Here is a 17,215-nt window from a genome sequence, read left to right on the forward strand (position 1 = left end):
GTGGACATTTAGGCTGTTTCACGTGTTGCCTTTTGTAAATAGTGTTGCTGTAAACATAAAGGTGCATGTATCTTTTTGAATTACAGTTTTGTCTGGGCATATGTCCCAGAGTAGGATTGCTTCATCTTATCATAGTTCTAGTTTTAGTTTTCTGGAGAACCTCCATCTCTTATATCTATATATACATATAATACTAACATCTATATATGGATACAAGCACCTATATATATATGTATACACACACAAACACATGAGAGTCATTTCCTAGGCAGGTTGATATGAAATCTAGGGGTCCCCAAGGAGAGAGGGGTCTGGAATTCTCAAGGAGGACAAACTTTTTTCCTTCTCTACATTCCTTAGGTTTATATAACAACAATGTATTCTGCCTGAGGACAGTCTCTGGATTAAACCTTCTGGCTAATTCTGTTATCTTAAAATGTAAATTATGGGAGTAGGTCTGGTGAGGTCTTTACAACCTCCAGACATTCTTTGGATTTACTGGAGAGTATATAACTCCATTGTTAACACTAGCAAGGAGGTACTCTTTCTACCCCCTTCTGATGTCTATGTCAGAAGCTTTCTCTATCTCCTTTATACTTTAATAAAACTTTATTACACAAAAGCTCTGAGCGATCAAGCCTTGTCTCTGGCCCCGGATTGAATAATTCTCCTCCGGGGACCAAGAATCCCAGCGTCGTGATTCAACAACAACCTTTCACACACACAGATTGCAATCTTATAAAATAGACAAAATAAGTCATACAGCTAGTAACATTAACAAGATCATACTGTAACAGAGATAGAAAGCATAAAAAATTTCAAAACAAAGAAAACAAATCAAAACAATGATTAGCATAACTAGTTGATATCTGGTCACAATAAACCATCCAGTACACAGGGGAGCCAGCTGGAGAAAAGCCAGATTTTTGAAGGACCAAATAGAGAGGAAAAGGCAAATATTTTATCTTTGTTTGCAAAGTTATGCTTTATCAATTTGTTGATATGTACTTCCTGATACCTACTTAAGTATATATCAACCCATACTTACTCATAGGCATTCATATTTCCCTTTTGACTCAAATCACTTCAAACATAACTCTCCAATTTGTTGCAGCTCTATCTAGTCTTTTCTCCCAGTTTCATAACAAAAAGACAGAAGCTTAATGCATTTATATAGACCAGTAAAAGGTGCTAGGAAGTCTCAATCAAATTTTTTTTTAGGGACCTTAGAAATCATTTAAAATCTCACCCATTCTTCCTGCTTCATCATATTCTGATTCCTTTGAGACGCAAAAAGCTTTGGAAGGAGTGTGCACTGATTTACATCCACAACAGTGTAGGAGAGTTCCCTTTTCTTCACACCCTCTCCAGCATTTGTTATTTGTAGGCTTTTTAATGATGGCCATTCAAGCTGGTGTGAGGTGGTACTCACTGTAGCTTTGATTTGCGTTTCTTCAGTAATTAGTGATGTTGAGCATCTTTTCATGTGCCTACCGGCCACCTGTCTGTCTTCTTTGGAGGAATATCCATTAAGATCTTCTGAGCACTTTTCAGTTCGGTTGTCTGTTTTTTGATGTTGAGCTGTATAAGCCATTTAGCATCATTGCATCAAATGTTTTCCTCCCTCCTGTAGGTTGTCTTTTCCATGTTTTTGTTTGTTTGTTTTTATGGTTTCCTTTGCTGTGCAAAAGCTTATAAGTTTTATTAGGTTCCATTTGTTTTGTTTTTAGTTCTGTTGCCATGGGAGACTGATCTAAGAAAACATTGGTATGATTTATGTCAAAGAATGTTTTGCCCATGCTGTCTTCTAGAAGTTTTGTGGTGTCATGTCTTATGTTTAAGTCTTTAAGCCATTTTGAGTTTATTTTTATGCATGTTATGAAGGTATGTTTTAATTTCATTGATTTACATTCAGCTGTTCACCTTTCCCATCACCACTTGCTGATGACTGTCTTTTTCCCCATTTTATAGTTTTGCTTCCTTTGTCAAAGATTAATTGATCATAGATATGTGGTTTTATTTCTGAGCTCCCTATTGTGCTCCGTTGATCTGCATGGCCGTTTTTGTACCAATACCACACTGTTTTGACTTCTGTGGCTTTGTCTTATTGTCTGAAGTCTGAGAGAGCCTCTTGCTTTTTTTTCCCTCAGAATTGCTTTGGCAATTCTTGGCCTTCTATGGTTCCATATAAATTTTTCGATTATTTATTCTAATTCTGTGCAAAATGTCATGGGTAATTTCACAGGGATCACATTAAATCTGTAGATTGGGTAGCATTGCCATTTTAACAAAATTAATTCATCTTACTGAAGAACACGAGATATCTTCCCACTTAACTGAATCCTCTTCAGTTCCCTTTATAATGTTTTATAGTTCTCACCATAGTTCTTTCATCTCCTTGGTCAGGTTTATTCCTCTTGGGCATTTTACTTCTTTTTTGATATGATTTTAAAAGTACTGTTTTTTACTTTACCTTTCTGATATTTCATTGTTAGTGTGAAAGGAATTATGCATCTAATCACTGACTTAATCATTAACACAGTGATTAGTAATTAAATCTCTCTCTCATGGTTGTTTTGATCTTTAGAATAAAGCACTTAGTTTACTTCTGTCTTCTCTATGTTATAGAAAACACTATAAAGCATAAAGGAATTTTTTTACTCTCTGATGGTTAATCACTTGATAAATATATGTATATATTTTCAGCATCAATCCTCTGGAGTTCTGAATTTATCATTTTCCATGTGGTGAACCAACCACAAGCTGGAAAGTTTTGGGGTATTGTTGGCCCTATTTTGTTGTTGCTATTTAATTACATCCAAATCCAGACATCAGTTCACATCTTGAGTTCTAACTGCCTTTGAGAGGTCTATGCATAGAACAATAGACGGAGTGAGTCTTCAAAACACAAATCGTAAATATAGGTTCTTCCTGATCTTGATGAATTAAAACCAAAGCAGGGGAGACAGTTTTATTTTGAAGACACCATCTGCTTATTTGTGTACAGTGTTTGTATCCAAATTTAAATAAATTAATCACGTAAAGAGCATCTGAATTCACAACATGGAAAACAGGAGTACTGAACAAGTATACAATTTGAGAAAACCAAGAAACTAATGAGGTTTTGAACCTCTTTAGTTTAATCTTCTCTAGTCCCAGGGAGACCTCTCTGGTGTGTGTACGGTGCTTGACTTCCTCTGCATTGATTCTTGTTACTTCAGGGCTCAAATGTGAATCAGTGACAAGTGCTACAGTAATGAATTAGCATCTGTCATCACAGTAGCTATACCAGCGTAATCTTTGATTTAGAGAACTTTGGTCCTTGGTTAACAGGCAGCTGAGTTCAGCAATAATAAAATCTGTCCCAGATCTCTGAATGTGCATAAAAGGATGAACATTTCTTTAGGTGAAAAAAAGATGTCAATTAAAAATGTAACCAGAATTGCAGGTGATTCGAGGCTTTAGGGTAGGTGCCAACTCCAAGACATTTTTGAGAACTTTAGCCTTGACATCTGACTCCTCAGTGTGATGTGTAAGCTTATAGGTAGAGCCAGCATTTCAGGTATAAACTCATCACTGCTTTTTACCTAAGACAGTAACTTCATTCGTCTTGCAGTAAAGCCCTTTGAAACCATCTTCACCCCACGGCCTTCTCTGAATTTCTTCTGTGTTTACATGTCTTCAGCTGACTACACATAATCAAGAGTACAGATTGCTGTATTATGCCCTCAGCCTTGTTCCCTGGATCGTTTGTGAATGGATATATCATTTTTTAGCTAAATGAAGAGAGACAGCTTAGCACAACAGATAGTGCCTTAACCATTCTTAGGCATCAGTTTCCCTTATCTGTTAAACAGGAATAATAGTATGTATTTGTTAAAAATAAATGAAACAATCCATGTCAAGCATATAACATGGTATCTAGAATGTGAACAGTTAGTTTTTCAGCTAGTTAGGCTCTGTTAGTTTAGTTTTTTAGTTAGACTCCGTTTTTGGTTTTTTGTTTTTGTCTGTTTATTTCTTTGGGCTTCCCAGGTAGCGCTAGTGGTAAAGAATCCACCTGTCAATGCAGGAGATGCAAGAGATGAGGGGTCAATCCCTGGGTCGAAGAGATCCTCTTGGAGGAGGAGATGGCAACCTGCTCCAGTATTCTTGCCTGAAAACTTTGGGCGGAGGAGCCAGGTCTCAAAGAGTCAGACAAGAATGAGTTACCAAGCACGAACATTTATTTATTTGGCTGCTTCTGGTCTTAGTTGTGGCACTTAGGATCTTTCATAATGGCGTATGGACTCTCTAGTAGTTGTGTGTGGGCTTTAGAGCACACAGGCTTGTGGTTGCCACAGCAGTTGCCTTGTGGCATGTGGGATCTTAGTTTTTAAACCAGAGGTCAAACCTGCATCCCCTGCATTTTAAGGCCAATTCTTAACCACTGGACGGCCAGGGAAGTCCCTCAGTTTGTTTTTATGAAAAAGTTTTGTCGGGTCTCTCTTGGTAGTAGGACACTGTTATCCATTTAACACGTAACGATTGCTTGGTAGATAGGTCCACAAATGAATGAAAGTACATTAAAATGAAAATCTAAATTGCAAAATCAGTGGACAGCCATTTAAAATAGAATAAAGTGACATCATGCCAAACACAAACCAGAGATGCAGATAATTTTGTCCAGGAATTATGTGTTCCAGTCTTCATTTTATAGATGAATTTTGAAATTAAAAAATGATAAATGACACATTAAGTGAAATGGAGTTATTTCTTGATTTTCTGCTTAGCATTACTCAAAGGTGATTTGTTTTTAACTCCTTCCATCATTTAAAAAAAAAATCTATCTGTACCTTTTCCTGTGGGTCAGTTAATCAGTAGTTGATTTTGATTATGTGATTTGCAAAAGCCTCAGGTTTTGAAATAAACAGTTGTCTTTCCCATTATCTCTTAGCTAGTGTGTGGGTGTGTTAGTCTCTCAGTCTTGTCCAATCCCTTGGACTGTAGCCCACCAGGCTCCTCTATCCATGGAATTCTCCAGGCAAAAAACTCTTAGCTAGAAGTACCTGTTTTTCACTTCTGATTTCATGCACACCATGAAATCACCAAGAGCACACCAATCCACTTGTCCTGAGCTTTACCTATTTTCAGAAAATAGCAAAAGTATATTCCTCCACTAGATTAGAATCCATTTATGGATGCTGGGAAAGATTGAAGGCAGAAGAAGGGGACAACAGAGGATGAGATGGTTGAATGGAATCACTGACTCAATGGACTTGAGTTTGGGCAAGCTCCGGGAATTGGTGATGGACAGGGAAACCTGGCGTGCTGCAGTCCATGGGGTCACAAAGAGTTGGACACAACTAAAGGACTAAACTGAACTGACTCAGTTCAGATGTACACAGACTCCTTCTTTAACGACCTGAGATGTTTGGTTTCCAAAGTTGGATAAAAGGGTAGAAAATACTGTTTGGATACTCTTTAAAGAGGAAATTTTAGTGAGTGGGTTGTTGGAAAGAGACTCCATTACAAAATTCCCAGCTGAGATTGTAATCTAGGAGGTATATTCAGTAAGTGTTTATGTGCTGCACAGCCTGTGAAACACAGTCCTGTGAATGTGGAAGGGGATTAGTTGTCACTCTTTTACCATCTCTCTTTGCTTTTGATTTGTCTTCTTTATTGTGGTGTGTTTGGTTGGTTTTGTATGACTTTAGAGTTCAGTATAGAGAAATTTCAGGAATATGGCTGAATTCATAATTTCACTCTGTAAGCACTTATATGACCTTTCAATTTAATTCACATTGCTTTTCACCATTTTACTCTCTGACATCAGTTATGAAATCCTATGTCAGTGAGAAAGTAGAGACTATCTATGTGTGAATGTAGTTTTAAGGTTCATAAACTATCTTGGATGAGCAAGTCCATTTCATTCCCAATTAAAACTATAATGTAAAGGGTGAATTTAAAGACAAATTAGTAGTTATCATTTTTTTTAAAGTGATATATGAGTGAAGTAAAGTTACACAGAGAAAAATATCACTTATGCTTAGAATCTAAAAAAATGACACAAATGAACTTATTTACAAAACAGACCAGATGGTCAACACCAAAATCAGATTGATTATATTCTTTGCAGCCAAAGATGGAGAAGCTCTATACAGTAAGCAAAAACAAGACTGGGAGCTGACTGTGGCTCAGATCATGAACTCCTTATTGCCAAATTCAGACTTAAATTGAAGAAATTAGGGAAAAACACTAGACCATTCAGGTATAACCTAAATCAAATCCCTTATGACTATACAGTGGAAGTGAGAAATAGATTTAAGGGACTAGATCCGATAGACAGAGTGCCTGATGAACTATGGATGGAGGTTCGTGACACTGTACAGGAGACAGGGAGCAAGACCATCCCCAAGAAAAAGAAATGCAAAAAACCAAATGGCTGTTTGAGGAGGCCTTACAAATAGCTGTGAAAAGAAGAGAAGCAAAAAGCAAAGGAGAAAAGTAAAGATATACTCATTTGAATGCAGAGTTCCAAAGAATAGCAAGGAGAGATAAGAAAGCCTTCCTCAGTGATCAATGCAAAGAAATACAGGAAAGCAATAGAGTGGGGAAGACTAGAGATCTCTTTAAGAAAATTAGAGATACCAGGGGACCATTTCATGCAGAGATGGGCATAATAAAGGACAGAAATGGTCTGGACCTAACAGAAGCAGAAGATATTAAGAAGAGGTGGCAGAATACACAGAGGAACTGTACAAAAAAGATCTTCACGACCCAGATAATCATGATGGTGTGATCACTCACACTCATGTAGAGCCAGACAACCTGGAATGTGACGTCAAGTGGGCCTTAGGAAGCATCACTACAAACAAAGCTAGTGGAGGCAATGGAATTCCAGTTGAGCTATTTCAAATCCTGAAAGATGCTGCTGTGAAAGTGCTGCACTCAATATGCCAGCAAGTTTGGAAAACTCAGCAGTGATCATGGGACTGGAAAAGGTCAGTTTTCATTCCAATTCCAAAGAAAGGCAATACCAAAGAATGCTCAAACTACTGCACAATTGCACTCATCTCACACGCTAGTAAAGTAATGCTCAAAATTCTCCAAGCCAGGCTTCAGCAATATGTGAACTGCGAACTTCCAGATGTTCAAGCTGGTTTTAGAAAAGGCAGAGAAACCAGAGATCAAATTGCCAACATCCGTTGGATCATCAAAAAAGCAAGAGAGTTCCAGAAAAACATCTATTTCTGCTTTATTGACTAGGCCAAAGCCTTTGACTTTGTGGATCACAATAAACTGTGGAAAATTCTGAAAGAGATGGGAATACCAGAGCACCTGACCTGACTCTTGAGACCTGTATGCAGGTCAGGAAGCAACAGTTCGAACTGGACATGGAACAACAGACTGGTTCCAAATAGGAAAAGGAGTACATCAAGGCTGTATATTGTCACCCTGCTTGTTTAACTTATATACAGAGTACATCATGAGAAATGCTGGGCTGGAATAAGCACAAGTTGAAATCAAGATTGCCTGGAGAAATATCAATAACTTCAGATATGCAGATGACACCACTCTTTTTTTTTTTTTTTTAACTTTTTTTTTTTTTTTTTGACACCACTCTTATGGCAGAAAGTGAAGAGGAACTAAAAAGCCTCTTGATGAAAGTGAAAGAGAAGAGCGAAAAAGTTGGCTTAAAGCTCAACATTCAGAAAACGAAGATCATGGCATCTGGTCCCATCACTTCATGGGAAATAGATGGGGAAACAGTGGAAACAGTGACAGACTTTATTTTTCTGGGCTCACAAATCACTGCAGATGGTGACTGCAGCCGTGAAATTAAAAGATGCTTACTCCTTGAAGGAAAGTTATGACCAATCTAGGCAGCATATTCAAAAGCAGAGACATTACTTTGTCGACAAATGTCCATCTAGTCAAGACTATGGTTTTTCCACTAGTCATGTATGGTTGTGAGAGTTGGACTCTAAAGAAAGCTGAGTGCTGAAGAACTGATTCTTCTGAACTGTGATGTTGAAGAAGACTCTTGAGAGTCCCTTGGACTGCAAGGAGATCCAACCAGTCCATCCTAAAGGAGATCAGTCCTGGGTGTTCATTGGAAGGACTGATCCTGAAGCTGAAACCCCAATACTTTGGCCACCTGATGTGAAGACCTGACTCATTGGAAAAAACCCTGATGCTGGGAAAGATTGAGGGCAGGAGGAGAAGGGGAAAACAGAGGATGAGATGATTGGATGGCATCACCAACTTAATGGACATGGGTTTGGGTAGTCTCCGGGAGTTGGTGTGGACAGGGAGGCCTGGCATGCTGTGGTTCATGGTGTTGCAAGGAGTCAGACACGACTGAGCAACTGAACTGAACTGAACAAAACAGAAAGACCTACAAACATAGAAAACAATCTTATCATTACCAAAGGGTGGGGAGGGATAACTTGGGAGTCTGGAAGGAATATATATACACTACTGTATATAATAAATAAACAACTGTATAGCACAAGGAACTATAATCTGTATCTTGTAATAGTCTATAATGGAAAGGAACCTGAGAAAGAATATATGTGTATAGCTGAATCACTTTGCTATTTATTTGAAACTAACACAACATTGTAAATCAACTATTCTTAAATAAGAAATAAGCTCTCTCTCACTCTCTCTCTCTCTCTCTCTATATATATATATATATACACACACCATTTTGTCAGAGATAGTCATTATAGCATTATTTATAATTATAATAAATTTGCTAAAATATTTACTAGTTTCATAATGGTTGAAACAATTAATAGCCTATCATGCAGGTTATAAAAATTTGTGGACAAAATATAAGCCTGTATTATATTTAAGTAGAGAATAAAGAGAAGTATCATATATGTAGCATGTTTGCTATACTGCAAAACAAAACAACTGAAAAGCTAAGAATCCAAAACATGGAGTAATTATACTAAAATGAAAATAGGAATTTTATCTGAACACTAAGAAACTATACATAATTGTTTTCCTTTGGTTCCTTCTTTCAGCTTCCCTGAGTTTTCTGACTTTCCTATACTAAACATGTATCACTTTTATAGTAGAAAAAAGAAAGCTTCCAATTAGCATGGATTTTCCTGCTTGCACTCAGCTTTCTAGTGAAACCAGGGAGATCTGAAAACCTTTTTCAAGAGGCAGTTTCAGAGCAGGCTGCAGAAGTAGGCCCCTCCGTAAGTGTCTTAAGAGATGTAACCTCAGTGCTCCCCAGCTGAGTTCAGTTGCTCTGTGAAGGTTCACATTATGAGTGTTTTCATCTTTTCATATTAAAAATGACCTCCTGGCCTGAATCTGAGCTTCCCAGATGACTAAGGCTTGCCGGGCATAGCCTAAGAAAAAATAAAGCCAGACTCCTTAGTATTTCATCCTGCCCTTGAATTCTACATTTTATTTCTGCTTATGCTCATAGGCTTTGTTGTTCTGTTTTGTTTTCACTCTCTAGATCCAACAAAGGTAATGGTGCCTCCTTCCAGTATGGATGTCACTGTTGGGGAAAGTATTGTTCTGCCATGCCAGGTAACACACGATCACTCGCTCAACATCGTGTTCACTTGGTCATTTAATGGACGCCTGATAGACTTTGACAGAGATGGGGACCACTTTGAAAGAGTTGGAGGGGTAAGTATAAATATCAGATTATCCACAGTAAATGCAATGTGCAACTAAAGTGAATCAGACAAGTTGTTTAGACTAACTTGAAATACAAAGTTCCGAGAAGGCACTGGCAACCCACTTCAGTACTTTTGCCTGGAAAATCCCATGGAGGAGCCTGGTAGGCTGCAGTCCATGGGGTCGTGAAGAGTCCAGACACGACTGAGCGACTTCACTTTCCCTTTTCACTTTCGTGCATTGGGGGAGGCACTGGCAACCCACTCCAGTGTTCTTGCCCGGAGAATTCCAGGGACGGGACGGCGGAGCCTGGTGGGCTGCCGTCTATGCGGTCGCACAGAGTCGGACACGACTGAAGTGACTTAGCAGAAATACAAAGTTATTCTTTGATGATTTTGTTCAAACACCTTAAAAAAAATCTTGGTTAACGTCTGCTCTTTTTTGCAGAAGTGTGGCCCTGAGTCACACTTATTGAGTCACTTGTTTGCCAGTCCTTTTCTTCACCCTCATAATCCTTAACCCTACAGGTTAGCTGTTCGTTTCTGTATATGAATGAGAAAACTCAGGGTCATGGGAGATACATGGCTTGCCTTGGCCTCATTGCTACTAAACTGCAGGTCTCAGCTTTAAACTTCAAATCCCAAATTCTTTGCCTCATGGTGAACCATATCCCATGGAACTGAATTAATAAAATAGCTCGAGGACAGTTTACTCGTGTTTTTTTAGACTGCTGACTAAACTCCCTTTGGTTTTTGTAGAATACTCATCATTGTGAGGGTAGGGCTTTCTTTCTTGAATCTGAAAGTCTGATCAGATAGTTTATTATCTCCAAATAATTTGAATTCTAATGATCGAATTTTCCAAAGGCCTTAATTATTTCCCATTAAAAAAATAGTACCATTGAACTCACACCAAGAAAACATTAAATTTGGAAACAATTTGAAATATGACAATCATTTTCAATAATAGTTTTTCTACCATAACATAACCCTACTTTCCTATTAGTAAGGAAGATTCCAGGGGTAAGGAATACATTGGGAGATTGGGATTGACATATACACACTACTATATATAAAATATAACTACATATATAAAACACTACTATATATAATATAGATAATGAATAAGGACCTATTATATAGAACAGGGAACTCTACTCACTACTCTCTGATGGCTTACATGGGAAAAAAATCTAAAAAAGAGTAGACATATGCATGCATAGCTGATTCACTTTGCTGCAAGTAAACACAACCTTGTAAATCAACTCTACGCCAATCAAAATTTAAAGAAAGATTCATTCCAGCTGCCATTATCATGGAGGGTACTAATCAAAGACAGCAGAATATAAGCATGAGGCTGTTTGGAAAACACTCCCTTCCTCCATGCTCCCAAAGGAATCTGATTTTCCCATCTCATCTTATCCCCATCTCTTATATTGAGAATTAATGGACTAAAGCTTATAAATTATACCTATGATATGTTGACCTTCAACATATTCTTCTCAGATATGGTGGTATTCCTATTATTTACATTCTTTCTGCCTTTCCCAAATAATATGTCTCTACTGAATTACCAAACACCCCAAATAATTTCTGTAACTATTTTCTCAAGTCTCCCAAGGATTGTATATGACTGGTACCATTTTAAATGCATGAGAGAGAAGTTATTTCATTACCTCAATGGATGACTTGAGTCTACTGATTGTCCCTTGGAACTCTGGTTGAGAAGAGCTGGTTAAAATTGCCATTATTAAGCATTCTGGACCACTTTGATATAGTTCAGCCTAATAACCTTGAACAAATAAAGAATGATATTAGCTATTTTACAACATCATTGAGGATACTAAATACCTTCAGGTTTAGAAGCCTAAATAGCACAGTACCTACCACCAAAAATAGTATGTGAGAAATTTTAATGATTGTAATCACTGAAGGAAGAGTAATATTAATTCTAATAACATGAGAGTATACATCGAGAAAACTTCCACAGATTAAACAGAATGTTTATTTTCATAGTAAAACCAGTGTTTTGGGCAGGAGAGATAATAAAAAATATTCTCTCAGGATGGCACAGTCAACAACCAATCAAAACAGCTGTTTGGGCTATCAAAATATAAATTCTGCCAATAAGACAGATGTGAACCTTATGCTGAACCACATAAAGGTGGGCTGAAGCACAGGTAGAGACACCCCTGATGGAGTCAGGCTCTGATGACCACCTTTTGTAACGACCTCTGTCCATGGAATCACTCTCAATAGCCTTTTGTATGGCAAGTGTTTGTCTCTTTTGTGATACCAGTTCTAAGTGCCAATCAATCATTGCCAAAGAATTAAGTGCAAGATTTGGGACATCACTGCAAATTGTGAGAGCTAAGTGTGTTAGCCACCAGGATCATTAATGTCTGTGGAGTTAGTGCTGGACAACAGAAGAGGTAAGGGAGCAGTTCTGAAGTTAAGCCCATTTTGCGGTTTCTACTTGCCAGGCTAGTACTGTGCAGATGACGTTTGGTAGAGCTAACCTACTGCAGTTTTTAAGAGAGTTATTATTTCATTGTCCTCTGATGACCTCCAATGGTTCTGCCAGGAGCAGAGCAGACCACAGCATCGTTTAGTTCTCTGTGGTAGGAATGTGAATGTAGATCTCAGTAAATAGTGTAGTCTGAATGATTTCGAAGGGAAAGAGAAAGTTATTGTGGTCTCCTTCTGTGAGCCTCTTACCTCAATCCCAATTTTATATTTCTTTTCTTTGTTTCACTTTTACTTTAAAAACACACATAGGGAAAGTATACTCCAAACAACACAGTCACAAAATTCTGTTAATCAATACCTGTGCTCGGAAATCTCCAGGCTACCTTTAGCTTCTTTGAGCTTCCAGCCCTTGGTGAATAAAACAAATTATTGAGGTAGTGTAGCTATTTATTTTAAACCACTATGACTTTGTACCTTCACAACACACACTCCCTTATGAGGCATATTTTTTGTTTAAGCCTATGCTCAAAATCCTAGTATGTGAAATGTCTTAGGTAAAGAAGTATTAATAGTCATGGTGATGATGATACCTTACACTTGCAAAATGTCTAATCATTTATCAAGCATTTTCATATGTATCAGCTCTTTAATCCTCAGAATCTCTGTGAAATACGGTAGCAGTTATCCTATTTTACTAGCAATTATAAGACTTTATGAGTAAATAGTAGAATCTAAATAAGAATCCAAGTGTTATAAATTAAAAAAAAAAGATTTCAGGTTTAAAAAGAAAAGCACAACTCTTCTTGAATTAGATTTAATATTTTTGACATAATTTTTTCCCAAAGAATACTGACTACGGCCACCTCTAATACTAGTTTAAGTTTACCCGTGCTTTACAGTTTTCAGGATTTCACATACACATACAATCTCATTTGCTTCTCACAAGCTAGTGTCATAGGCAATGAATCCTTTCATAGGTTAATAGACTAAGGCCCAGAGACACACAGCAAGGATCAGCCCCAGACAGCTAAGTTTCAAAGCTTCAGCTCTCTCTTGACAACATGCTTCTGCGCTTCTCCTAACCCTATTTGTAACTATTGGCAGGTCTGTATCTTTCATTGCCCTGACTAAGTATATAATATGTTGTACTGAAATCAAGGATGAAACCAAGTACACATTAATTTAGAATGAGATCTTTCCAGATGACAGCATAGCATTCTAGTAAATGATAGGGATTGAGGCCTCACCATGTGAGCTCACAGCCTGGCTCTGCCACTGACCAGCTAAGTGACTCCAGGAGTTTCCTCATCTGTAGAGTAGGGATAACAAAAGTGCCTACCTCATAGGACACGGCAGTACTCAGTATAATACATGCCTGCCAGATATTAAATACCACCAAGTATTATCCAATGTTATTGTCATCTGAAAGAATAACAAAAGGGCTAAAGTAACCTATGTTACCTTGCCATCCTTCAAGATTTAGAAATAAGCATAACTTCCTGACTCAACCCTAGGGTGTTCTCCTGCTCAAGCAGCCATTCTCCAAACTTTTGATTAACAGAGCTATGAAACTCTAAGGTATAGCTGTGTTTTTCAGTTTAATTGCCAGCTTTGTGATGGCCTGTAGCGGCATCTTCTCACATTTACTAAAAGTACTGTGCTGGTAAATGGTGTATAAATATTTCTAGGGCACCTCGATATCCATGCCAGGCTGTAATGAGTCCTATTCATCTGCTGATCAAACACACATTTGGCATGGGAAAGCAAATTAGCCCCGTTCTACACTAGGGGATGCAAGATTTCCTTGGAGAGTCTGCTCCTCATAATTCTTTAATTCAAACTGAGGAGCAATCAGAATGCTGGCTGTAAGACAGTGTTGTGCAGTAAAATACAGGTGCCTCCGAGCATGGACCTAACTCCCCTTTCCATATAAAGAGTTCCCAAGTACTGCAGTACCGTCGAAAGCTGTAGGTTGAGGGCATATCTGAAGAAACCCACGGGACTAAATCAGCAGCCACTTTACATACATTTCAGTGCTTCCAAGGGAGCTCTCCTCAATGTTGTGTGGCAGCCTGGATGGGAGGGGAGTTTGGGGGCGAATGCATGCTAAATCGCTTCAGTCATGTCTGACTCTTTGTGGGCCTATGGACTGTAGACCATCAGGCTCCTGTCCATGAGGTTCTCCAGGCCAGAATACTGGAGTGGGTTGTAATCCCTCCTCCAGGTGAACTTCCCAACCCAGGGATTGAACCCAAGTCTCTTAGGTCTCCTGCATTACCAGGCGGGTTCTTTACCACTAGCGCCACCTGGGGGAGATGGATATATGTATATGTATGACAATCTCTTCACTGTTCTGAAACTATCACAGCATTGTTAATGACAAACTGCTCCAGAGATGCAGAGGCCAGACACCTGAGGTCTTATCCGAGGTGTGCCCTGAGGACGTTGCTGTTATTACCTAACAGGCAGGCTCACACATTTTTAACAGTCCATGGCTTGCATCGCTAATGTTTTCATCAGCCAGTGTAAAATAAATCTATTAGTCACAGTGTCCTTCGTGTGATAATGATATTTAGAGCTCATTAAAAAGTAATTGTAGCCACTTTCCCCTACTTTATCAGCAGGATTCAGCTGGTGATTTGATGATCCGAAACATCCAGCTGAAGCATGCTGGGAAATACGTCTGCATGGTCCAAACAAGTGTTGACAGTCTGTCTGCCGCTGCCGACCTGATCGTGAGAGGTATGGGAATTGGGGGTTTCATTCTTAAAATACTTTTGTGATATCTACTCCTGTGCAGAGTTCTAAAAGCCTCAGTGGTTTAGAATTACCAGGAAAGAGTCAATAGAAGGAAAACATTGTTAAGGTGTTAAGAGCCTACAAAAGTTTTGTGTAATCTGTTTCTCTTATAGGGGACCAGAAAGTGCAGAGTAAATCCACTTACTCTCTACTGAAAAGAAGTCCTCTGAAGGCCCCAAGTGCCATGATTTACAGTGTTGGAGTTGATAGGACCTTCAAGAAAAACTATAGATTAAGAAAAGCAAATGGCTTAAAAAAGGATCACGCTGTGCCTTTTGCTGTTTGTCTAGGCTGAACCAAATCGGTATCTTAGATCACTGATCTAAGAGTGGCTTAAGTAAAATTGTCACCAGCTTTCCTCAGGTTTTCCCCCTTAAGCGATTAGTTCTGTCCAGTTTCTACAATATAGCTTTAGAAGGAAATACTTCCTGACTGCCTAGGTTGTGGTAAATCAGCAGGGAGTTGATGTCAGAAATGACATTCGTGAGATTCTCTTGCATATGATGGACAAGACCTAACTTCAGCCTCATGGCTATGAGTGACTTGGCTGACTGAGTCCTACCAAACCAATGTGTAAAGGAACAGTAAGTGAACTTTAAGAAATATTTTTAAATTAAAATTTGGTCTTTGTGAACCAGTGTGTATATATATATATATATATATATATATATATATATATATCAGAATCAAACTGATGCTTGCTCAGGGGTTTGATGAAGTTAAATCCAAAGCCAAATCAGAATATCAAAATAATTTCTTAGCCAGTGTCTCCTTCACAAGTATAGTAAGTCCCCTACATACAAATGAGTTTAGTTCTGAGAGCATGTTTAAGTCCAGTTTGTTCATAAGTCCAACCAAGTTAACTTAGATACCCAACTAACACAGTCGGCTATCTAGTACTATACAGCAACAGGTTTATAATACTTTTCACATAAAACACAAACACAAAAAATAAAGAAAACATTTTAAATCTTACAGTACATACCTTGAAAAGTACAGTAGTACAGTACAAAAGTTGGCACGTAGGGGCTGCAATGAGTGAAGAGGCAAGAGGAGTTATTGATTGGAGGAGGGAGAAGAGGTGGGAGACGGTGGAGCTGAAGGACCGTCAGCAATAGGAGGGGAAGGGCATAACGTCATTCACGCCTGACGCTGATGGAACATATATCTGCTTCTTTGAAAGGAGGCAACGTGAAGGTTCGTATGTAGGGAACTTACAATACAATAAGTGATATGATGATCCGAAACATCCAGCTGAACACTAATACCACTGTTTAGGAATCTGGCCAGCAGAATTTTAAGTGTAAGAAAACAAAAATCCAGGTGATAACAGATTTGGAGGCAGGGTAAATCTGAGTGCACAGAGAACAAGATGTTATTTGAAGCGATAAAAAGTGTGGCTGTGTCCTCTGCACGTAGCGTGGGCCGGGGGTAGGAACGGTGTGGGAGTCAGCAATTCAAACTGATATCAAGAGAAGTTAAAGAAAGATATCTTTTCCATCGGGTCTACATTGATTCTCCTTTAAATTGCCTTAAAAACCTTTCTGTAATGGTACAGATAAGGGCCAGATAAGAGAAAAAGCTTCCAACCCCGGTAGAGCTACCCAGAGAATAACTGAGGGGACCGTATTTATTTCCATTTTAAAATACACCAGAGCTGGTCTACTCTTCCCTTGGGGGAGAAGGAATTCTGTGGCTGAAAATGTATCGTCTATTTAATTAGGGTAATGTTCAGATCAGCAGTTTAAGCACCAATAAATTAGAATCATAAAAATGTAAATCAGTAATAGTTGAATTTCTTAAGTGATATTGTATACTTCATTTCACAGAAAATAACATTAAACACCAAGAGGAATCTGCAAATGCTGTCTAAAAGAAAATCTAGCATAATCAGTGAATAAGGCCAATAAATTAATATGCCATTTTAAACCATAATCTTCGGTTTTATCTCCTCCTGCCTCTGCCCTTGGCAGCTTTTCTGCACTTTGCAGAGGAGAGGCAGATATGCACTTTGTTGACCTGTCAGGGATTTTTGTATTTGAAACTAAAAGCTTTGAAGTCTTGCATTTGGCTTCCTTGTTTCTCTGTTATCTACTTTATTTAATCTGAAGCACACGGACAGCAGCTAGAAAGGTGAGTCTTCCCTGAGAAAGATGCAAGAATGCCAGGCATAACACCTGCATCGCCTCTGCTATTACCTGTGACACAAACTCATGTTAACACTCTGCTTAGAGGATAAACATATGCTCATGTTGTCATTTTGAAAGAGAGACCCAACTTCCCCAAAACAAATGGGTAAAAACATTGTGTGAGGT

The 17,215-nt window shown here is 38.4% G+C and overlaps 1 protein-coding gene across 2 annotated transcripts in view; it reads left to right on the forward strand.

The window, feature by feature from the left end:
- CNTN4 (contactin 4) overlaps nt 1-17,215 on the forward strand; it is a 1,027,325-nt gene that overhangs the window by 984,357 nt on the left and 25,753 nt on the right. For both annotated transcript variants that reach the window (XM_040245968.1, XM_040245967.1), the window contains 2 exons: nt 9,467-9,642; nt 14,723-14,843. In XM_040245968.1, coding sequence (XP_040101902.1) covers nt 9,467-9,642; nt 14,723-14,843 — 297 coding nt within the window. The remainder of the gene's footprint in view (nt 1-9,466; nt 9,643-14,722; nt 14,844-17,215) is intronic.

The sequence above is a fragment of the Oryx dammah genome, unplaced genomic scaffold (genome assembly GCF_014754425.2).
Source record: "Oryx dammah isolate SB20612 unplaced genomic scaffold, SCBI_Odam_1.1 HiC_scaffold_9, whole genome shotgun sequence".
Taxonomy (NCBI): Eukaryota; Metazoa; Chordata; class Mammalia; order Artiodactyla; family Bovidae; genus Oryx; species Oryx dammah.